Genomic DNA, 23,707 nt, shown 5'->3' on the forward strand with positions numbered 1-23,707 from the left:
TGAATGGTGAACCATGGCCCCAGTCTGAGGTCCTGAGCGCTCTGGGTTTCTGTTCTGCACTTTTTGACATCAGCTGAGGTAAGAAGGGCTTTATAAATAAATGTAATTGATTGATTTTCATCAAGGATCTCTCTGTACTTTGCGCCAGTCATTTTCCCCTCGATCTTGACTAGTCTCTCTGCCACTGAAAAGCATCCCCACAGCATGATGCTGCCACCACCATACTTCACCATAGAGACGGTATTGGCCAGGTGATGAGCGGTGCCTGGTTTCCTCCAGATGTGACGCTTGGCATTCAGGCCAAAGAGTTCAATCTTGGCTTCATCAGACCAGATAATCTTGTTTCTCATGATCCGAGAGTCCTTTAGGTGCATTTTGGCAAACTCCAAGCGGGCTGTCATGTGGCTTTTACTGAGGAGTGGCTTCCGTCTGGCCAGTCTACCACAAAAAGGCCTGATTGGTGGAGTGCTGCAGAGATGCTTGTCCCACTGGAAGGTTCTCCCATCTCCACAGAGGAACTCTGGAGCTCTGTCAGAGTGACCATTGGGTTCTTGAGCTCTCACTGAACAAGGCCCTTATCCCCCGATTGCTCAGTTTGGCCAGTCTTGGTGGTTCCAAACTTCTTCAATGTAAGAATGATGGAGGCCACTGTGATCTTGGGGACCTTTAATGCTGCAGAAATATTTTGAGTACCCTTCCCCAGATCTGTGCCTTGACACAATCCTGTCTCGGAGCTCTACGGACAGGCGGACTCCAATCAAGTTGTAGAAGCATCAAGGATGATCAATGGAAACAGGATGCACCCGAGGTCAATTTCGAGGCCCATAGCAAAGGGTCTGAATACTTATGTAAATAAGGTATTTCTGTTTTCATTTTTAATACATTTGCAAAAATGTCTAAACACGTTTTCGCTTTGTCATATGTATTGTATTGTGTGTAGATTGAGGCAAAACATTCATTTGATACATCTTAGAATAAGGCTGTAACGTTACATTTGGAAAAAGTCAAGAGGTCTGAATACTTTCCTAATGCACTGTATATCAATTTGATTAATTATAATTTATGTTATAGCGCGATGTTCCAAATGCCTGCATCACAAGAATCACGTTTTTCTGTTTGTTTTCATGAGCGTTTTATGTCTTTCTGGTCTCGTCTCCTTCGCTCCTTCTGTGCCGTGTGCACTGTGCACAGGCTATGATGTTCAAACAGTTTGAGAAGGACAGGAGGGTGTATTCATAACAGTTTCTCTCTTTTTAGCAAGCAAATAGATCCAAGTTGGCTAGACTTGAAATATGAGCTGGCTACTCACTAGCATGTGCCTACTACTAGAAGTTGGTCATTATTAGTGCATGTGCATGATTCTGGTTACATTTTCTTCAAAAATTGCATTTTCATAGACAGACTTGAAAGCCAGATCAGTGATTACTGTAAAAAAGCAGGTTAAACTATTTTGATAAAATAATTATTAATGGGTTTTATGGTTGTGGAAGGCTTATAGTTAGCCTAGGTAGAATTTTACATGCAGTGTATTGACCTTTACGTGGATGTCGATTAAAGCAGCCCCCCTCGCACCTCACTGATTCAGAGGGGTTGGGTTTCAGTTGTACAACTGACTAGGTATCACCCTTTCCCTTATTGTACAAGGCTTATTCAGGGAAAACATTTTAAAAAATCAAAATATACAGTATATCGTAAATCCCCCATGACATTGAAAAAAATCTAGATATGATTTTTAGGCCATATCGCCCAGCCCTACCGGTCCGTGAGAATAAAACCTGTTTGATAACAATGTTACGCACCTATCTCCAAACATCATGGACTCCTGTAGACACTGGATACAGGCCTCATGGAACCACTGTTGACATCGAAAACACTGCAGCATCTTCAAGTACCACCTGGGTGGAGAGCAGCCATTTAGTGAAAAGTAGTAGTCACTAAATGAGCAACAGAGTGCTAAGAGGCATCTTTCTGAATCAAATAGAGCTGCTGTGGCCATCTGAATCAAATACAGCTGCTGTGGCCATCTGAATCAAATACAGCTGCTGTGGCCATCTGAATCAAATACAGCTGCTGTGGCCATCTGAATCAAATAGAGCTGCTGTGGCCATCTGAATCAAATACAGCTGCTGTGGCCATCTGAATCAAATACAGCTGCTGTGGCCATCTGAATCAAATACAGCTGCTGTGGCCATCTGAATCAAATACAGCTGCTGTGCCCATCAAACAAATACAGCTGCTGTGCACATCTGAATCAAATACAGCTGCTGTGCCTTCATTGAGTCACAAAACCTGCTAATGGATTTTAAAAGTGTGGATATGTAAATGCTATGCTACAGTGTGTCTAGCCAGCACGCTCACTCTCCAGGTCCTCCACAGTAGCAATAACACTGTTGGTGATTTGTGCGGTGCTGAGAATCCCACTCCAGCTCTTCTGGGTTGTAGGTAAGCACCTGCTTCATGGCCTGCAGTGCTTTTGCTATAGCGCCCTTTTTGAGAGCTCCCCCTTTCTGTGAAGAGAAGAAACAGCCACGTCAACATGGTTCGGCAATAGGACAGTGATCTGTAGGACACATCATAGCGAAATGTTTTATAACAGAAAACAAAAATGTGTTTTCTTATAGGACGTGTTTAGATAGTGCCTCTCCATTGCACTCCTTTTCCAAAACGTTTTCTCACTACTGAACAAGACCCTAGATAAACAGTCATATTATACATTATATTAGTCATTTTTGTTTTCCTTGAGCAGGTTGTTCTATCAATAATACTCACCCGCACAGCTAAAGCAAAGATGCACCTCCTGCAAAACCATGGTGACAAATCCATTGAGCTCTCCACCTCTGGCAGGTGGCACTGCTGGTGGTAACCTGGAAAAAACAAAAACAAGAGGACCAAGACCATTTCAGAACAAACCGAGCATTTGGGTTCCTCCCCCCGGAACTCCAAAGTGGCGGAGCAGTCTAAGGCACTGCATCTCAGTGCTAGAGGCATCACTACAGACCCTGGTTCGATTCCAGGCTGTATCACAACCGGCCGTGATTGGGAGTCCCATATGGCGGCGCACAATTGGCCCAGCGTCGTCCGGGTTAGGGTTTAGCCGGGGTAGGCTGTCATTGTAAATAAAAAATTGTTCTTAACTGACTTGCCTAGTTAAATAAAGGTTAAATATTTGAAAAATATCGCTTGCCTTGTATCATCTCAAACCCAATAGAAATAAATGAATGGATTAATGAAAGTGCTACTGCCGGCCGCACTTTCAGCCACATCAATGTGTTATGTTTATCTGAAGGTGGCACCCAACCAACTAGAAGCTTTTAATCCCATGATCAGCAAATGTTAGTGGAAGCCAGAAGGAGTGGACTCCCAAAGCAATCAATGGGAGAATCTCAATAACATACTCCTCGCGTCCTCTCCTCTCCCCTTCTCTAAACCCATTTGATGAGAAAGCCAGAGGTCCCTCCCCTCTGACATTCTCCTTCAATGGGTTTTCAGAAGGAGGCGAGGAGAGAGGATGAAATTGAGATTCTCCCAATGACTTGAATTAAGTGCCATGTAAAAACCGAACCAACGAGAGACCACAGCCTGAAGACAGGACCTGCAAATCGTAGACTGCAAATGGGACCGGTCTCTATAAGACAGACCTCCATGGAAAGTACTTAGTTTAACGTACACAGGCTTCAGTAAATGATGTTATGAGTCACAGAGGCTTGCTGTACACTCGCCTTGTCCAACTTGAAAATGTTCAGTTCCACTTTAACTGAACTGTAGAAGATAACTTGATGCAGTTAGGATACTTTTCATCAAGTTGGACACATTGTCCCCATCTTAAGTTCTGTATGTTGTTCCAGTCCATTTACCACAGTTCAAAGATACAGTTTATGCTTTTAGAGTGAGTGTTAAATAATTAAAAGAGTTAAACATAAAGTTGTGGAAGTAAATATAGAAGCATACAGAACCCTGTATGCAATAAGCAATGCGATCTCCTCCCACTTAACCATGGCTTGTAAAGAACCAACATCCTCTTGTAGGCTATATCAGGGCAAGAAAGATGGTTGTAGCCACACCCTCCTTTAAAGGGGAACTTCACCACTTATGTTTTAATGTTGAAGTGTCAGACTATACATTACTCTACAGTGACTCACCTATTCCACATTTCCCACATATCAGGATCTCATTGTCAGACACCAGCACCATTTCAGAACAAACCGAGCATTTGGGTTCCTCCCCCGGAACTCCAGCTGCATGTTTTGGGAGAGAAGAATAGCATTAGGGTATATTCAATGATGAATGAAGAGCTGGAGTGGGATTCTCAGCTTTCTCATCCTTCAGCTACATGAAACCAACATGTAGACAGAACATGCAAGATATTAAATTAGAAGCAATCGGCAGGGCATTACTGACATAAATAGGCCTTTCAATGAAACGTGACGGTTGAAGAGTTTGAAGGACAGCTAAATCCTTTAGGGAAGTATCTAAATATACCATTAAGTGGCCTACTACATAGTACAAGTGTCGGCTAGCCAATGAAAAAGTGTTAAGGAATAAAGGCCTAAAACAGCTTCATGAGGTTCCACAGAGGTACAGCACAAAATTTTAATGATTTCCCGTTAGGCTGTTGTGTAATGCTGTTCAAAGTGGATTACATTACTAATGGCTTTTAGAGCGAGCTTTTGATATGTTGAACCTGTATGGTGTAGATCCATATTATCAGCAGACATACATTCATTGAAGATGTAGGGTGTAGTACGTTTGACTAATTCACGTTTTTTTATTGAACACTGTGACAACAACAATATTCTAGTCCCTCTTCACTCACCATGTTGGATGTCTTTCCAGAGAACCCAGAATTTTGAATTATCTTCAAAAGTGACAAAGCAGCTCTGCTTGGAGGTACTCACCTTGAATAGAAAAGTGAAAACAGCCAGTATGAGGCGGAGGCAAATCGTTTACAGCAGCCTTATTACAGTTTTATTCTAATAGTGTATTACAATAGATTTTCCATAAAACACGAATAACAGATGTGGTCCCTGAAAACTACAGAGAAACCATCACATTTTGTGAATAGCGGTATTTGGGTTGTAAATAAAATGAATACAAACCATTGTGTGGCAGTATACTACAGTATTTGACTGATAACAGGAATATTTTGTGTTGAGCACTTACTCTCTGGATCTTCCCCAGGTAGTATAGGCCATCAGACCAGCGACACAGGACATACTGGCCCACGGTCAGGCTGCTCTCCAGGTCTGTGAAGCTCCGCTCCCTCTTCTGGGGTAAACGCTTGGCATCCAGCCCCTTCTTCGACTCCACACTGCAGAAGTCATCTCTGTATGCTGACTCCAACATGCTGCAGCTGGGCTGTCCACACACTACAACACTTCCTAGGCGAATCAGGGAGTTACATCGTCATTGTGGTAGACACAGTATGTCCTCCTGATCACAACATTATGGAGGTTTGGTGGTGGTTGAACATTGTCCTGTAATTTTGGGGTTGTTGATCACATGTATGTATTATTACATGCATTGACAGAACCTGCTGTTACGGTGTCATACAAAGTATTTCCTGAGATTTACACAGCCTACAAAAACATTTAAACATATGCCCATGCTATCATGAAATCCAGCCCTACAACATATTTCTTTTAACACCCCTCCCCTGTTCTGAGGCGGATGTCTGATGACTCAATCTTCTACTGCGTGTAGATCACAGCACAGCCTACAGGTTTGACTCATCAGCTAACTACAGCCAGCCTGCACATTTAAGGTGGACTTGTCAACGCAGTCGCAGATTGCAGCACTTGCTCGAGCCAAACAATCGTGCACAGCATTAAAAAGTAACATGGCTTACAAACTTGTAGTAGTTAGTAGGCTATCAAACTATAGCAACTCTCGAATGTAACTTATATCAAACTGATAATAAACTAGTTGATTGGCTAAGTTAACTTACATCAATAAGATGATGGGCATATCGCCAGCTCAAGCTGTTTAAAGTATTTTCTTCTGCAAATCTGATCGGACACTTTTGCATCTCCTCAACAGGATGTCTTCTAGAGTCACAAAACGTTGCTGGCTCGTCTAAAATGCTAGCTATCAAATGTAGCTAGCTATTGTAGCAATATTGAATATAGCTAGCTTGGTAACTGGTAAAGTAGCTGCTAGTGAAGTTAGCCCGCTAAACTGTGCTGCAACTGTCAAACCAATGCAATGAAACGTATCTGTTGCTTGCCCCTGGGCCCTGGGTATAGTGTATCGCTATTGCATTAGGAACATCTATTTTAGCTTGCTAGCTAAATGTAATCTATAATGAATAACCGAAATATGACATTGGGCACGTTACATAAAATAATAGTTTGAGACATAAAAACTAGGAGATACAAAAAAAACATCAAATTTAGCTGTAATGTAATCCAGACTTCTTACCCCCTTGATAAACTTCCAATCCAGGTTCGATAAAACTCGAAATATTGTTGCTGCTGTTGAGTAACGTCCCATTAGCGAGGAGTTGTCTCTTCTTGCAAATATGTGTACGGGCGCTTAAGTTCAAACTATGCTAGTCGCCATTTTTTACTTTTTCCCGCGAATCATTTAGGTTTTGCCTTAGCTATGTGATTAACATAAACACATCATCACCATACAGGAAGTTCAATATTTCCTCACAAGGTGTGGAGGAACAGCCTTTGTTTTCTTCAAATTAGCCTCTTACGTTTTGCAAATCTCTACATGTCTTTTTTTATTTTCAAATCACATATACTTTCACGCACTATTTGTTATTATGATTATTATCAATGATTGTAATACTATCTACCACTACTACTGATTACACAACACTGTACTACCACTACCCTATTCATCATCACCATCACCACCACCACCATCATCACCATAAGACTAATAATATATTTTTGTAAAGAATTATGATTTTGAAATGCCTGCAACATGTATGTAACATTACTGTCTGTTGCATGATTAAATGTATACATTTTTTTTGAATGTAATGAATAACACACGACATTTATGTGACAGTCATTTGAGAGGTTTTCAAATCAAATTCCTTGAGAATCCTAGGATTGCTATACTAGCACTGACGTAAGATTGCGGAACCTGCCCTGTTTATTTGAGCTTACTCTTCAGCAAATAAAAAAACATGAAATCCAACGAGATCTCTGTTTACTTCCACAGTGCCGCTGTCTGTTCGTGAGGATTTTTCTAATGGCTCTATGCTGAGAGGAAATCTCAAGGATCGACTGAAATGTCATTTAGTAGATGAGTTGAGGGGACAATTATTTGGCCAATTCTATCCTTTCTAAAAAAAATCAATTATGCTATATAATTGCTGATATATATAACTTGTAAGTACTGCTACACGCTTGTAAGACTTTTAAAATTACCTTAAATGTTGAAGTTTTAAGCAATCTAAAGACAACTAATCGAACACATTGTAATTAGCCTGCATGAACCTGTGGATTTATTTTTTTACCAACTTTTTCTCTTTTTTTTCCCCTGGGAGGGGTTCAGGTCAAAAGACAGGAACTTATATTCAAGAAGTACATAGATAAAGAATCGAAAAACAGTACAAAAAAACATGGAAAAAACACCAAACCACCAAGTTAATAAAATGAAAAGTTGATAATTGGCCTACACTATCTGTCCCATCTCCCATCACCCCCCCCCCTTCTTAGTAGGTGCGACCCATTCCTATTCCCCTACCTACCTACCACGGGCTCATGTTGTGGACATATCTATGCATAAAACAAGGCGTCAATCACATGTTCTCAGTGATTCTGATCAAGCAAAAAGAAAGTGACCTGGAAAGGAGATATACGGATTAAACCTTAACATGTCTTACAGACATACTTCAAAAGATGGCTGACTCGATACTTACTTACCTTAATGATGCAGAGGGAAAGAGATGAGAACTAGAACTATAATGACTCATGAGGAGATTTTGTTGTTTGTTTTTTGACATTAACAAACATTTCAGTTGAAAACCTCAGCCCTCTAAATAAACAATCTATGATGTCTGTTACACAGGTATTACAGAGAGAGCCTTACCTTGTGCTTGAACGGCCATGAGAGAAGGGGATCATACTCCCCCTTCATGATCACAAAGAAGAGAGAGATATGAGTGCCTTTTCCCACCCCATCACCATTCAGATACAGCGTCATACACACCTTGAATCCATACCTGGATGTGTAGAATGCTAGAAAAAGCAGAGGACACAAAACGCTGATTCAAACTTGTGCCAGCATTTCAGTGGATACAAATGTTAATATTGGAGGGAACGTGTCTGTCTGTGTAATGTTTCAAAGGTTGTACATAAAAACTATTTTGTTCAAATTAAGCGCTCTAATGAAGGCCTATTTTATGCCATGTGCATAGAAGACTGTCCCTGTGAATTGACTGTCCTCCACCACTGGCTTTTCTGTTTAAGGTGAAATTGAAAGAATACTGTACCAGGAGAGTACAGGTTAGGCCTATTCCAATGGCCAGAGATGGCCTCCATTTTGTAACTGAGGTCAGACAGCCTCCAGATGAAATTACCGTCATAGGAGACCTCCTGGTGGGCGCGGAGGCTTTCTTTCAGGGAGCTGATGACAAGATCTTTCCTGGCCAGTCTGTGCTGCTGCTCTGTCACCTACAGGGCAACAATCAATTCCATTCAACTTTATTAATCCCCACATGGGCAATTAAGAAGTGCATGCGTCAACTATCCTCCCACATTACAGAAAGGTAGGCTAATAAAATCAAGAAAGTCACTTTTCTGATGCTCATCATTTGCAGGGGTGGAATTGTAGCCTTAGTATTGCTGCACACACCCACTATTCTTGAAGCAAATGAGAATAATAAAATGCTGGTCTGGCTGAACATTGAGGGGGAAGGGAGAGCATGAAATGTCACATCTTGGTTGGAAAAATGGACTGTTGACAAGAATGAATTCCGCCTTCCTGAAAAAAAATCCATTTATTTCCCGCTTCCGCAAACGCTCCTCTCCTACTCTTAAAGTAGAGAGCCTCTTCTCATGCTCATAGAAGAAGCCCTAACCCCCCTCCCCACAAAATGAAACAGATTGCATCTTCTTAAGAAGGCATAGTTAGGTTACAAATATCAACATCCTCCACAATAAAGTAGGCCGATACAAACAACAGACATCACACAGAACACTGTTGATGTCTGTTGTCAGATACATCTATTTGGTCCCCTCTATAATTTGTTCTCGCCGAGCGTTCTGAAATTGTATTGTTGTCGCAAGTCTTGACATTGCATTGTAGCTGAATCACCCCCATTATCCTGGTCAGATAACACGTAACTAAATGTTATGTTTAGGACCTTTCAATTTCAGCTGACTGTCTGAGAGATGTTTGTTTTGAAAATATACAATTACTGCTTCGTTTTGTTTACTGTTCAATAACGTTTTGTTTTTGATTTGAGAGAAATTAGAACAGTGATTTTAAGATGACGACGTATTTTTAAAATATAAAATGACATCGCACTTTTCTGTTAATTAAGCTGACATTTCAACGGCCAGTGAAAAAAGCAGAGAGAACCTGGTAATGTGTTTCTATAAAAAATGTACACTCATAAGTATTGTTTGCTGGAGATAAAATCTGTTTAATTTTGTGGGGAGGTGGGTTAGGGTTATTCTATGTACTGTTACATGAGAAGAGGCTCTCTACTTTAAGAGTAGGAGAGGGACGCTTGCTAAAACGGGATATAAATGGACATTTTTCAGGAAAGCGAAATACATTCTTGTCAACAGTCCATTTTTCCAACCAAGATGTGACATTTAATGCTCTCCCTTCCCCCTCAATGTTCAGCCAGACCAGCATTTTATTATTCTCAAGACCAGTGAGTGTATAGAGCAATTATAAGGCTACAATTCTACCACTGCAAATTAGGAGCATCAGAAAAGTTACTTTCTGTAATTTGGGAGGATAGTTGACACATGCACTTCTTAAAAGCCCAGAGCAGTCAAAAACTAGATTTCCTGTGTTTTAAATATATTTCCACACTATGAGGTTGGAAAAATACTGTACAAATTATGATAATGCCTTTAGTGTAAGAGCTGTTTGAAAAGACTGTTTTGGTGGGATGGAGTTTTGGCCTGCCTGGTGACATCAGGTGGTAAATTAGTTAGTGTTACGTGTGGCGGAGCAGGTGTACCCAAGTGCAGACTCAGACGAGGAGACAGGGACAAGGTATTTATTGAAAAGCAGTAGGGGCAGGGTAAGCAGGTCCGGAGCGGAATCCAAGAAAGCAGTAGAGCAGGGGGGCAGGACTGACGAGATGAGGGACTGGAGACAGCGACCAGAGTCAGAGCGGACGGAACTGTAGCGGAGAGAAAAGGAGCGTCAGGCTAGGGAAAACCAGGCTCAACAGGATAACAAGATCTATGCAGGAACAGGCTTGAACCACAGACTGACTGAGCAGAGGCTATGATCTGGCAGCGTGGAAGTGGCAGGGCTGAGTATTTGTAGAGGTCTTGATTATGGAACAAGTTGCAGCTGGTGGGGATCTGCTCTGCCTCCAGCACACTTGTCTCCACTCACACAATCACATACACCCACACAGAGAGAGAGGGAGGGAGAGAGCACTGGGGGAGTGGCGGCAGGTTATGGAGACACAGGATGAGAAGTAGAGGGCGTGGCAGGAGCAGATGTAACAAAGAGACCAATAAGAAACAGGGTTCCAAACCTCTCTGTCAATAACAGCTAGTTTTCAGTTTTCCCCTCCCCCTCAGACCACTCCGAGACAGTCCTATCAAAAATAATTTATTGAGAAATTGCTCTTTGCTAAGAACCAATGTTTTTGTTTATTTTTGACCATTTTAATTGACAACAATCACAGTAAGGTACTTCATTGTTTTCCAGAAATTATTTGATATTGAGATTTTTTTTTAATGGTTGCATTGAACCTTTAATGTTTGTTTTAAGAAGTATAATTACACTTTTTTTTTATGTTCATGGCATGCCCTGGAATGAAACAGCATTAGGTCATATAACTGGTCCAAAAAGATGACTGTGTTCTATGACTCACAATATACTGTACCTTTATTTCTAATTGGTGAATCATGTCCTGGCTGCTCTGGTTCTCCCTCTCCAAAGCCTCCACGCTCAGCTGGGTCTTTTCCACCTCCCTGTTCAGGACAGAGATGATGTTCTCCGATATCTGGACCCTCTGCTGCAGTGTGTCTATCTGCAGCCTTATGTCCATGAGGATGGTCACCTGGTCATCATCTCGCAGACTGTGAGCTGCTGAGCTATCCCATCTGTCCCTTCCATCCGCCTCCAGCTCCCCCTCTGACAGCCCCGTGTCCCAGTGGATTTTCAAGTCAGACAGAGCCTCTCTGAGCTAGGGCAGATGCTCAACCATAGCTTCTGCACCAGGCAAGGATAACTGGGCTATCAGTGGGGAGAACTGCAGGTCACTGCTGTTGGTGGTGGCGGGCACGCAGCAGGAGCTGAAGGTGGCTGACATGGCTGCTGTTCTCATGGCCTCTCACCTTCTCTATGGTCCCCTAAGATACATGGGATTGAAAGACAAAAACATAAATAACTGTACAGCAAAAGCTTTTCAATATGCCACACGTTCTTTGTATTTGATGCCCCATTTCTTGTAATTCAATCATTTTACTGTAATGCAATATTGGAATTATTAGATTACCTTAAATGTCCAACGAACTTCAGAGAAAACACAAGAGTCTTGCCTTTTGGAACCTGGAAGAGGATTTTTCTGTAGAATCAAGACAATTTTGACAATTAATACGTCATGCAACAACAACAAAAAGTGTTAAACAAAAAAGATCAGTAGCTATACAACAAATAACATCATTGGATTTGATGGCCACTACATTAAAAACAATGTTTTTTTATTAGCTGTTGTCGTCTTTTTCTCCCCAGGACTGTGACATGAGGGTTTCTGTAAAACTACACACATAAATGCTGAAGATGTTGAGAGAAACAATACAATGTAGCCCTACTGTTTTTTTCTTCTTCATGGAATCGATAGCTACACGAGAGATCTAGTAATATACCATTGATTAAATACAGTATTTAATCAAATCAAACTCAATTTTATTAGTCACATACTGTCACGTTCCTGACCTATTTTCTGTTGTTTTGTATGTGTTAGTCGGTCAGGGCGTGAGTGTGGGTGGGCATTTCTATGTTTTGTGTTTCTATGTTTAGGTCTTGTAATCAGCCTTATATGGTTCTCAATCAGAGACAGGTGTTTGACGTTTTCCTCTGATTGAGAACCATATATAGGTTGGCTGTTCACACTGTTTGTTTGTGGGTGATTGTCTCCTGTGTCTTTCGTGTCTGTGTATGTGCACCACACGGGACTGTTTTGGCTGTTCATTCGTTTGATGTAGTCTGTTCCTGTCCGTGAGTTCTGCGTGTAGTTATGTAAGTTCCATGTTCAGGTTTCGTCTACGTCGTTTTCTTATTTTGTAATTTTCCAAGTGTTTTCGTGTTCGTGTTCGTCTTTCAATAAATTACATTATGTCATCATACCTCGCTGCGTATTGGTCCTCCGATCCTTCTCTCCTCTCCTCGTCTGAGGAGGAGGAAGATCTAGAACGCCGTTACACATACACATGGTTAGCAGATGTTAATGCGAGTGTAGCGAAATGCTTTTGCTTCTAGTTCCGACCGTGCAGTAAGATCTAACAAGTTATCTAACAATTTCACAACAACTACCTTATACACACAAGTGTAAAGGAATGAATTAGAATATGTAGATGTAAATATATGGATGAGTGATGGCTGTGCAGCATAGGCAAGATGCAGTAGATGGTATAGAGTACAGTATATACATATGAGATGAGTAATGTAGGGTATGTAAACATTATATAAAGTGGCATTGTTTAAAGTGACTAGTGATACATTTATTACATCCAATTTTCTAAATATTAAAGTGGCTAGAGATTTGAGTCAGTATGTTGGCAGCAGCCACTCAATGTTAGTGATGGCTGTTTAACAGTCTGATGGCCTTGAGATAGAAGCTGTTTTTCAGTGTCTCGGTCCCAGCTTTGATGCACCTGTACTGACCTCGCCTTCTGGGTGATAGCGGGGTGAACAGGCAGTGGCTCGGGTGGTTGTTGTCCTTGATGATCTTTTTGGCCTTCCTGTGACATCGGGTGGTGTAGGTGTCCTGGAGGGCAGGTAGTTTGCCCCCGGTGATGCGTTGTGAAGACCTCACTTCCTTCTAGAGCCTTACGGTTGTGGGCGGAGCAGTTGCCACACCAGGCGGTGATACAGCCGACAGGATGCTCTCGATTGTGCATCTGTAAAAGTTTTTGAGTGTTTTCGGTGACAAGCCAAATTTCTTCAGCCTCCTGAGGTTGAAGAGGCGCTTTTGCACCTTCTTCACCATCCTGTCTGTGTGGGTTGACCATTTCAGTTTGTGCATGATGTGTACGCCGAAGACCTTAAAACATTCCATCTTCTCCACTACTGTCCCGTCGATGTGGAAAGGGGGGTGCTACCTCTGCTGTTTTCTGAAGTCCACGATCATCTCCTTTGTTTTGTTGATGTTGAGTGTGAGGTTATTTTCCTGACACCATACTCCGAGGGCCCTCACCTCCTCCTTGTAGGCCGTCTCGTCGTTGTTGGTAATCAAGCCTACCACTGTAGTGTCGTCTGCAAACTTGATGATTGAGTTGGAGGTGTGCATGGCCACGCAGTCATGGGTGAACAGGGAGTACAGGAGAGGGCTGAGAACGCACCCTTGTGAGGCCCCAGTATTGAAGATCAGCGGGGTGGAGATGTTGTTTCCTACCTTCCCCGCCTGGCGGCGGCCCGTCAAAAAGTCCAGGACCCAATTGCACAGGGCGGGGTCGAGACACAGGGTCTCAAGCTTAATGACGAGATTGGAGGGTACTATGGTGTTAAATGCTGAGCTGTAATCGATGAACAGCATTCTTAAATAGGTATTCCTCTTGTCCAGATGGGTTAGGGCAGTGTGAAGTGTGAAGTGTGATTGCGATTGCGTCATCTGTGGACCTATTGGGGAAGTAAGCAAATTGGAGTGGGTCTAGGGTGTCAGGTAGAGTGGAGGTGAAATGATCTTGACTAGTCTCTCAAAGCACTTCATGATGACAGAAGTGAGTGCTTCGGGGCGATAGTCGTTTAGCTCAGTTACCTTAGCGTTCTTGGGAACAGGAACAATGGTGGCACTCTTGAAGCATTTGGGAATAGCAGACTGGGATAGGGATTGATTGAATATGTCCGTAAACACACCAGCCAGCTGGTCTGCGCATGCTTTGAGGACGCGGCTAGGGATGCCGTCTGGGCCGGCAGCCTTGCGAGTGTTAACGCGTTTAAATGTTTTACTCATGTTGGCTGTGGTGAAGGAGAGCCCGCAGGTTTTGGTAGCGGGCCATGTCAGTGGCACTGTATTGTCCTCAAAGCAAGCAAAGAAGTTGTTTAGTTTGGCTGGGAGCAGGACGTCAGTGTCCGCGATGGGGCTGGTTTTCTTTTTGTAATCCATGATTGTCTGTAGACCCTGCCACATACGTCTCGTATCTGAGCCGTTGAATTGCGATTCTACTTTGTCTCTATACTGACGCTTAGCTTGTTTGATTGCCTTGCAGAGGGAATAGCTACACTTTTTGTATTCGGTCATGTTTTTGGTCGCCTTGCCATGATTAAAAGCAGTGGTTTGCGCTTTCAGTTTTGTGCAAATGCTGCCATCAATCCACGGTTTCTGGTTGGGGAAGGTTTTAATAGTCACCGTGGGTACAACATCACCGATGCACGTGCTAATAAACTCGCTCACCGAATCAGAGTATACATCAATGTTGTTGTCTGAGGCTATCCGGAACATAAACCAGTCCACGTGATCGACGCAATCTTGAAGCGTGGAATCCGATTGGTCGGACGAGCGTTGAACAGACCTGAGCACGGGCATTTCCTGTTTTAGTTTCTGTCTATAGGCTGGGAGCAACACAATGGAGTCGTGGTCAGATTTGATGAAAGAAGGGCGAGGGAGGGCTTTGTATGCGTCGCGGAAGTTACAGTAGCAATGATCCAGAATGCTGCCAGCCCTGGTCGCACATTCGATATGCTGATAAAATTTAGGGAGCCTTGTTTTCAGATTAGCTTTGTTAAAATCCCCAGCTACAATAAATGCTGCCTCAGGATATGTGGTTTCCAGTTTACATAGAGTCCAATGAAGTTCTTTCAGGGCCGTCGAGGTGTCTGCTTGGGGGGGGGGGGGGGGTATACATGGCTGTGATTATAATCGAAGAGAATTCTCTTGGTAGATAATGCGGTCGGCATTTCATTATAAGAAATTCTAGGTCAGGTGAACAAAAGGACTTGAGTTCCTGTAAGTTATGATCACACCACGACTCGTTAATCATAAGGTGTACACCCCCGCCCTTCTTCTTACCAGAGAGATGTTTGTTTCTGTCGGCGCGATGCGTGAAGAAACCGGGTGGCTGTACCGACTCTGATAACATATCCCGAGGGAGCCATATTTCTGTGAAACAGAGAATGTTACAATCTCTGATGTCTCTCTGTAAGGCAACCCTTGCTCGAATTTCGTCTACCTTGTTGTCAAGAGACTGGACAACTTAAGAGTACAGTATTACTATTTTAGTGTAATCAGTAGTCTACACACAGAATGCTTTTGCAACTGCTTCTTACAATACATTTGATACATTTCTTCCCAAATCATGATGCCCTTCCCCCTAATGGTTAACCTAACTTTTCTTGAGTCTAAAGTTCTGTGGCTTTCTGCTCCCTTTCGCTGTGGTCCAAAGCTCTCGGCAGCCCCCTGACCTTCCCAGATCAGTGGTGAAAGGGAATATGGGGCAGCAGTAAACATTGGAGACACTGCTGCTTGAGCTGCTCTGTGGGGACCCAACCAATGTCACACTGACCTCGTCCCCAACAAGGTTTTCCACTAGAGACCAATTCTAACTTATTTTGTAGAATTCCCAGCAACTGTAGCCCCTGCAGTATAAAACCACAGGAAACCATACACTGGCTATTTATTTCCAGGAGGAAAAACACTTCATACCAGGGCTGAACATTTGAGAATCTCAGCAAGACCTGTCAGTGGCAGGACTTGCAACTTAGGCGAGGTGGTTAGTTTGACAGCTACTGAGTGCACGACTGGAAGTTAATTATTTGGGCCTGTCTTACCTGTAGCTCTGAGGGGCCCATAGAGCGGCAGCATGTGGGGAACACTGACATATTGTTTGGACAGGCCTTCTCCAGGTGACAGGCGAAGGCCTTTCGCAGCACCATGTGACCACAGCCAATGTTGCAGGGGATCAGGGCATACTCTCATTGCTCCTGTTGCTCCTGAAAGAGGATTCAAGACAATTCAGAAATCACAATAAACTAACCCAAGCTCAGCACAACATTTCAGTGAATCAATCCACTTGGAGGATAAACATCTTGATAGCAGCGCAAAGTCAATATCAGCCATCAGGGGCAATTGTCCTCATTAGTTCTAAAATGTATTCATTATTTTGGTACCAATTTAAAATATTTTGCTCTTAAATTGTCTGAAGGTTTTCTACAACAGGACTTTTGCTTTAGTGAAAAATTGGGCCCTGACCCTGATGTAATTACAGTGGGTAGGTATTAAAATGGTCACATGATGAAAAAAAATATCAATTTTTAATTGTATCATTCACAAATGTGTAAAACAGTGTCAATACCTCAAAGTCCTTGAGAATACTCCTCCAGGAGCACCCTTGGTTAGCACAATGCACTTTCAATCCAAGATCTCCTTATTGATGGCAGCATCACTGAATAACTGCAGTAACACATAGGAGAATTAAGATCAACTTTCAGTACTTCAATTACTAATTCAGTCCTTAATTCAGTACCACCATGTTACATTTTCCTCAGAGGGGAAATGTTTTTTTTTTGCACAATAAAGAATAGCTTGATTTCTACATATCACACCGGTGCTTTCTTCAGTGCTAAACTGGTTTAAATGACAACGTTCTCTGGCTGTCATTGTTGTTAGTTGATACAGTTTGAAGTGGAACTTTAAAGCTCTGCTGTGTCTCTACCGCTCAAAAGCAACAAATACACAAAGCCATTTTATCTCTTTAATCATCATAATAATAATAATAACAATAAATCATTCAATACAACAGTAGCTTCTTAAAACTGACAACCAACAATGCACCCACTGTGTAAGTAACAGTCAGAGACAGTCAAGCCTTTGCTTTGTGAGCATACAAGGGAAGATGAACGTAAATATAAAGTAAAACATTTGAGTTACTGTATAACAAGCTTAGTTTCCATTCCACTGTGATGCTCAACGTATTCACTGTGGCCAATTAAATCAAAATATAGGAGTCATCTGTCCTGAAAATAGACTTTTCCAACTGATATTGATATGAATATACTCAAGGCCTATTATTTTAGCACAACAAACCAAAATCCTAATTAGACAAGTGAGACGATTATGGGGTGTCTCTTCTGCCTAGGATGTTTGGAGGAGCTGATGCTGAACCCCATTCTGATGCTGAACCCCATTCGGGTGCTGAACCCCATTCTGATGCTGACCCCATTCTGATGCTGAACCTGTCACACCCTGATCTGTTTCACCTGTCTTGTGATTGTCTCCACCCCATCCATGTGTCGCTTATTATCCCTGGTGTATATATCCCTGTGTTTTCTGTCTCTCTGTGCCAGTTCGTCTTGTATGTTTTTCAAGTCAACCAGTGTGTTTTCCTGTACTCCTGCTTCTATTCTCTTTTGCTAGTCCTCCCGGTTTTGACCCTTGCCTGTTTTCTGGACTCCGTACCTGCCTGCCTGACCGTTCTGCCTGCCTGCTGCTCTGTACCTCCTGGACTCTGAACTGGTTTTGAACTTTTGCCTGTCCACGACCATTCTCTTGCCTACCCCTTTTGGATTGTTTAATAAATATCAAGACTCAAACCATCCGCCTCCCGTGTCTGCATCTGGGTCTCGCCTTGTGCCGTTATAGAACCACATGCTGAACCACATTCCTTCGGTTACAGTGAAGACCAACATGGTCTCATTAGAATAAGTTGAAATAAGGCTTTTTTACCAATCTAGTTATGTCACGTATACTGATGCATTAGTTATATGTTACCTACTGACATAACATATCACTTATCATTATAATGACGTATTTGTTATAGGTTACCTGCTGACATAACATATCACTTATCACAATAATGATGTATTGGTGAGACACGTCTCAGCCATAGAAATACAATATTGACGTGAATGGGAATGTCCGTTCTAGCCGTTCTCTTTCTATGGTTTCAGGGCCTCAGCAATGGACTAATTCACGCCAGACAAATATCAACACGTGGAACGTTGTCAACTCTACAGACATTCTAATTACACCACTCCATTCTAGCATCTTTTCACATTCAATGTCTTTCTTAAACCTTATATCCCCTGAGCGGAGTAACACCAGAGCAATGAAAAAGTTCAGGTTACTGCAATTCTCTGGTGAGTTCAATTGTATGACCTTTCTGCTAAAATCCAAATACAGGCTCTGATCAGAAGGTGTGGATTATGTCTCCTGTTTTGGGGAGCTAAATAGTATGCAATACAGTGCATTCGGAAAATATTCAGACACCTTGACTTTTCTACATTCTGTTACTTTACAGCCTTATTCTAAAATTGATTGTGTAAAACATTTTCCTCATCAATCTACACACAATACCACATGATAGCAAAGCAAAAACAAGTTTTTATAAATGTTTGCAAATGTATTACAAATAAAAAACATAAATAACTTATTGACATAAGTATTCAGACCCTTTGCTATGAGCCTCGAAATTGACCTCCGGTGGATCCTGTTTCCATTGATCATCCTTGAGATGTTTCTACAACTTGATTGGAGTCCACCTGTGGTAAATTAAATTGATTGGACAAGATTTGGAAAGGCATACACCTGTCTATTTAAGGTCCCACAGTTGACATTGCATGTCAAAGCAAAAACCAAGCCATGAGTCGAAGGAATTGCCCGTGGGAAGGGTACACAAAACATGTCTGCTGCATTGAAGGTCCCCAAGAACACAGTGGCCTCCATTCGTCTTAAATGGAAGAATTTTGGAACCACCAAGACTCTTCCTAGAGCAATCTGGGGAGAAGGGCCTTGGTCAGGGAGGTGACCAAGAACCTGATGGTCACTCTGACAGAGTTCCAGAGTTCCTCAGTGGAGATGGGAGAACCTTCCAGAAGGACAGCCATCTCTGCAGCGCTCCACCAATCAGGCCTTTATGGCAGAGTGGCCAGACGGAAGCTACTCCTCAGTAAAAGGCACAACAGCCCGCTTGGAGTTTGCCTAAAGGACTCTCAGACCATGAGAAACAAGATATTCAGGTCTGATGAAACCAAGATTGAACTCTTTGGCCTGAATGCCAAGTGTCACGTCTGGAGGAAACCTGGCACCATCCCTACGGTGGGTGAAGCATGGTGGTGGTGGCAGCGTCATGTTGTGGGGATATTTTTCAGCAGCAGGGACTGGGAGATGGGTCAGGAACGAGGGAAAGATGAACGGAGCAAAGTACAGAGAGATCCTTGATGAAAACCTGCTTCAGAGCGCTCAGGACCTCAGACTGGGGCGAAGGTTCACCTTCCAACAGGTCAACGACCCTAAGCACACAGCCAAGACAATGTAAGGGTGGCTTCGGGACAAGTTTATGAATGTCCTTGAGTGGCCCAGCCAGAGCCCGGACTTGCTTTGTCATTATGGGGTATTGTGTGTGGATTGATGAGGTGAAAAAACAATTTAATCAATTTTAGAATAAGGCTGTAGCGTAACATACTGTGGGAATAGTGAATGGGTCTGAATACTTTGCAAATCCACTGTAACTCAATCAGTGTTATGTGGATCATTTATTCTATCCAGATAAAATATTTACATGTATTTTGCGTAGGAACACAAGTGCTTGAATGCCAAAAGTAAATGAGTAAAGGGGAACGCTTTGGATAACACTAGAAGCACCAATGTTATAGAGCCTCTATTAGATTGTGTACCTACTGTAGGAATACATTGAATCTTGCCTCCCAATGTTAGAGCAGAGCACCTTGGTGTCTGTGTCATGCAAACTAGTCAAATAATGAAAAGGGAAAATTATATTCACACCTTTATGTAAACATACAGGGACATGGGGAATTCTTTAAGAGCGGTTTCATTTTTGATTAAATTCATCCCATGTCGTTGTTTTTCTTTTTACAGGAAATGTCTCTTATTGAGGCTGCAGTATTACATTGAGACTGAAAAGGTAACTGTAGCCTACATTTCAAATGATCTTATGAAAGGATATCCTTTGTGTTGTTAAAGCAGGTCTTTCACCGAAGCTATCTACCTAGGTGTGCCATAAAAACAGTTTTCCCTTTCTCAACTTCATAGAGGCCTGCCATATCATTCCCCCCTATCCACTTGTACTATGCCAGCATATACAGTATACAAAGTGCAGTAATACTATACATACATTGTCTGATGTCAGTATGCTTGTTTCACTCTCTGAGCTCGGGATCCTCTTCTTTGCACATTTTGCAAACAAGGTTGTTATTGTACCTAAACAACAACAATGAACATGCGGTATTAGATTTAAATACAATAAACACAAATATGTTAACATATAATTGTAATATCTTAACCTTTAAAAACATAAGGGGAAGGCAAAAAAGGGAAATGCAGACTATATTGCATACAAAGACCTGGCAAGAGTGTGATATGAGGAAATGGTTAACTTTGGTTATTAATGAAGATGTTTCGCAAAACTTAGAATATAAATAATTGGAATGCCTTACCTCACTAACCAATTAAAACAAGCGAGGCAGTAGCGGTGGCCGCACAAAGTCTGACGTGCCTCCTTCAGTACGTTATTACAGTTGCTGCACAGGTACTTCTGCTGGGGTACATCATCGCAAATACTTTGAGGAAATCCAGAAGGATACTCATTTTCACCTGGGACAGATGAATCACTAAGTTGTCCTCTGGTTTTAAACAAGACTCCATCTACAAATCACCAAGTTGTTTTTAAGATTGTAATTGTCACTATTCTCTCCCACTATATGATGCGTCCATTAAATAGTGTCAACCTTTATCATTTTTGAAGAGAGAAAAATTCTGTGTGTTTCCCCAAAACCCCATGTGTGGTGCCAAGCAAAAATTTACTTTACAGTGATGAAGCATGGTGTTCAAATAAGGGGTAAACATTTCCAGGAGCCAGTTTTTGCAATGCTGTTGTCTCTCCCTCTCGCTCTCTCTCTCTTTCTCTTTCTCTCTCTCTCTCTCTCACACATACACACACAAACATTTATTGCAGTTTATTTATCTGAATTTGTGAGGCGGTTCAATTGCCTCAACTACAGTCACATCCGCCAAATAGGAAAGTCCCTGTGCCATAATTTGCACACATCCTGCCTGTCATCTAGCACAGAACACCACGTTTGTGATAGAGGCCCATTATTTACATGACAGGTGTGTGAGTATTGTTGCTGTTACTGTCAGTAAAAATGTGTTGTACAGAAGAACTCAGTTCAGTATTTGAAAATGATCACAACAACGAGCACATTACCAAAACATGTAAACTGTTCATACATTTGTGGAGGTTGTTAAAAAAAAAATATGAGATAAACATTTGACTTCTCATAAGGTCACATTAAACTGATCCATAGCTATCTGGCTTGTTGTTGTATGAAGAGTGTGAATTATCATGTGACATTCATTTTTATATGGGCCCAATGATAAAGATATCATTTAACAATAAAAATGTATTACCTTGTATTATCTGATTGTCAAACAAATCACTTAGGCTGCCTGTGCATTCATCCCACTCAAAAATAATGCCATCATCCAAACAGTGCACTCACTGCATGTGCACTTGTGCCATTTGATGAATGGTAATAGAGAACTGTTACAAAACACCAAAAAATGTGCCTAATGACATTCTGCAATTGCCATAGATTAGGGCTACATTAATTGATGCTCTTGCTGACAAATGGACATTTTTCTGTAGCCTGAAAAGTCGAGACATGGAATTGGGGCTGAAACTAACTGTCCCAGGAAAATTGGCATCGTCATCCTAATACACACGGTCAATTTACTAGACTAGGCTACAATGTGTATTACCATTAACTTCAAATAGGCCCAACGGTAGCCAGTGCTGTATTCTAGTGTTGTAAAATGGTGTCTAAACTCTGATTGCCGGTCGTGGTGTTAAAAAAAACGCTCCCTATACTTTCAATGCATTTGTCTGAAAATGGTGGGTAAACTGTGTTTACTTGCGTTTACCCTCCACTAAGCCTACACCACTGCCGGTACCCTATCAGCCGAGGCAATTTTACACACATAAACATACGCAGGCTTCAGATAAAGCTGCTTATGCCGCGTTCAAAATAACTAGGAACTTATACATCTCAGAGTTCTGACTTCAGTGCATTCAAGACAACTGGAACTCGGAAAATAACGAGCTCTGATTGGAAAAATTGTTTTGAATTGTCATCCAACTTGGAAGCTCAGGCATCTTTCTAGAACCACGACATTCTGACCTGAAGATCACTGGCGTCATGATTTGACATCGTTTTTTTCCTAATTTCCCAGTTGTCATGAAAGCAGCATTAAAATATCACAACGTTAGCAATTATATTCTGTCATCACACAATCACAAGTTAGAAACAGAGAAAATGTATTGATAAAGGCATTGTAAACAGTAAAATTAGCTTGGAGTCTTCACAGATCGTGTGTCATAAAACGCTACCTTTCTTAACTTACATGAATGACATTTATGGTTATTATTTGTAATTATTACGCATTTTTGTGTATTAGAACAAGTGTATTAGAACATTGAACTTAAACTCCGTAAGAATCCTGGATCTTGGATAACTCAGAAAAACGCACTGTACATGTAACTGTGAAAACAGTTCTCATGGGCACACAAATCCAAAATAACGTAGGCCTATGCCATTGCAAAATCTAACGTCAACTACATATAGGCTACTGTCGTTAATTTATATCCTACTTGTTGGATGGATTGGACGCGCATTGGTGTCTAGATTCAGGCTAGTGATATTGTCGACCATCATCAGCTGATCCAGGAAAGAAAATAAATATTTATATAACATAAAGCTAACTAAATGGTCTACTTCTTGTGGCCACGGACGGCACGGATAACAGCAATACCTGCGCGCACCTGAAAAACAACACAATGAGTGGTTTAAACAGCTGACTGACAAAAGCAAACGATGATAAATCAATGGATAAATCTAATGCATTGGAATAAAGACAGGCTATTTTTCAAGGACGCATGGTAAACAAATGGCGAAAATGAGGACTACAACGGAAAATCTATGCGTTTAAGGGAGCTCAATTGAGGCCCGAAATGTAGCACTACTGAGTGGACAGAGCTGCTCTACAGAATTTATACCATTTATGGACAGGGGTACTGTTTGTAGAAATTTGGAAGCTTTTACTTTCATATTTACCACTGTAAAACATATGTACCACTGCATTTTAAAGAAATAGGAGAATGGTGAAATTAGCATTGTTAAGAGATCCCCCCCCCTAAAAAAAGACTGACTTTTGTTGCATATAAGGTAGCTAATGTCTCATTCAGGGGGGCTAACCCAGCTCCCCCGTAATTCACACCCTGGTACTTTGGCAAAAATGACGGTGACACAACTGACCTGCGAGGATGTTTTGAAAGTGAAGTTCACGGAAGCATTCACGATAGCCCAGATCCAT

At 41.8% G+C, this 23,707-nt stretch overlaps 1 protein-coding gene and 1 pseudogene across 2 annotated transcripts in view; both read right to left on the reverse strand.

Moving 5' to 3' along the window:
* Nucleotides 1-6,646, reverse strand: part of LOC139545721 (PHD finger protein 19-like) — a 33,088-nt gene extending 26,442 nt beyond the window's left edge. The window contains exons 1-7 of one of the 2 annotated variants that reach the window (XM_071353789.1): nucleotides 6,418-6,646; nucleotides 5,161-5,374; nucleotides 4,814-4,895; nucleotides 4,140-4,235; nucleotides 2,770-2,864; nucleotides 2,359-2,507; nucleotides 1,800-1,895 (exon numbers count right to left, since the gene is read on the reverse strand). In XM_071353789.1, the coding sequence (XP_071209890.1) occupies nucleotides 1,800-1,895; nucleotides 2,359-2,507; nucleotides 2,770-2,864; nucleotides 4,140-4,235; nucleotides 4,814-4,895; nucleotides 5,161-5,343 (701 nt within the window). In that variant the 5' untranslated portion in view covers nucleotides 5,344-5,374; nucleotides 6,418-6,646. Of the gene's footprint in view, nucleotides 1-1,799; nucleotides 1,896-2,358; nucleotides 2,508-2,769; nucleotides 2,865-4,139; nucleotides 4,236-4,813; nucleotides 4,896-5,160; nucleotides 5,379-6,417 lie in introns of both variants that reach the window. The other variant, XM_071353788.1, reaches the window with a different exon arrangement.
* Nucleotides 6,647-7,808: 1,162 nt separating this feature from the next.
* On the reverse strand, nucleotides 7,809-23,707 carry LOC139545885 (TNF receptor-associated factor 2-like; annotated as a pseudogene).

The sequence above is a fragment of the Salvelinus alpinus genome, chromosome 19 (genome assembly GCF_045679555.1).
Source record: "Salvelinus alpinus chromosome 19, SLU_Salpinus.1, whole genome shotgun sequence".
NCBI lineage: Eukaryota > Metazoa > Chordata > Actinopteri > Salmoniformes > Salmonidae > Salvelinus > Salvelinus alpinus.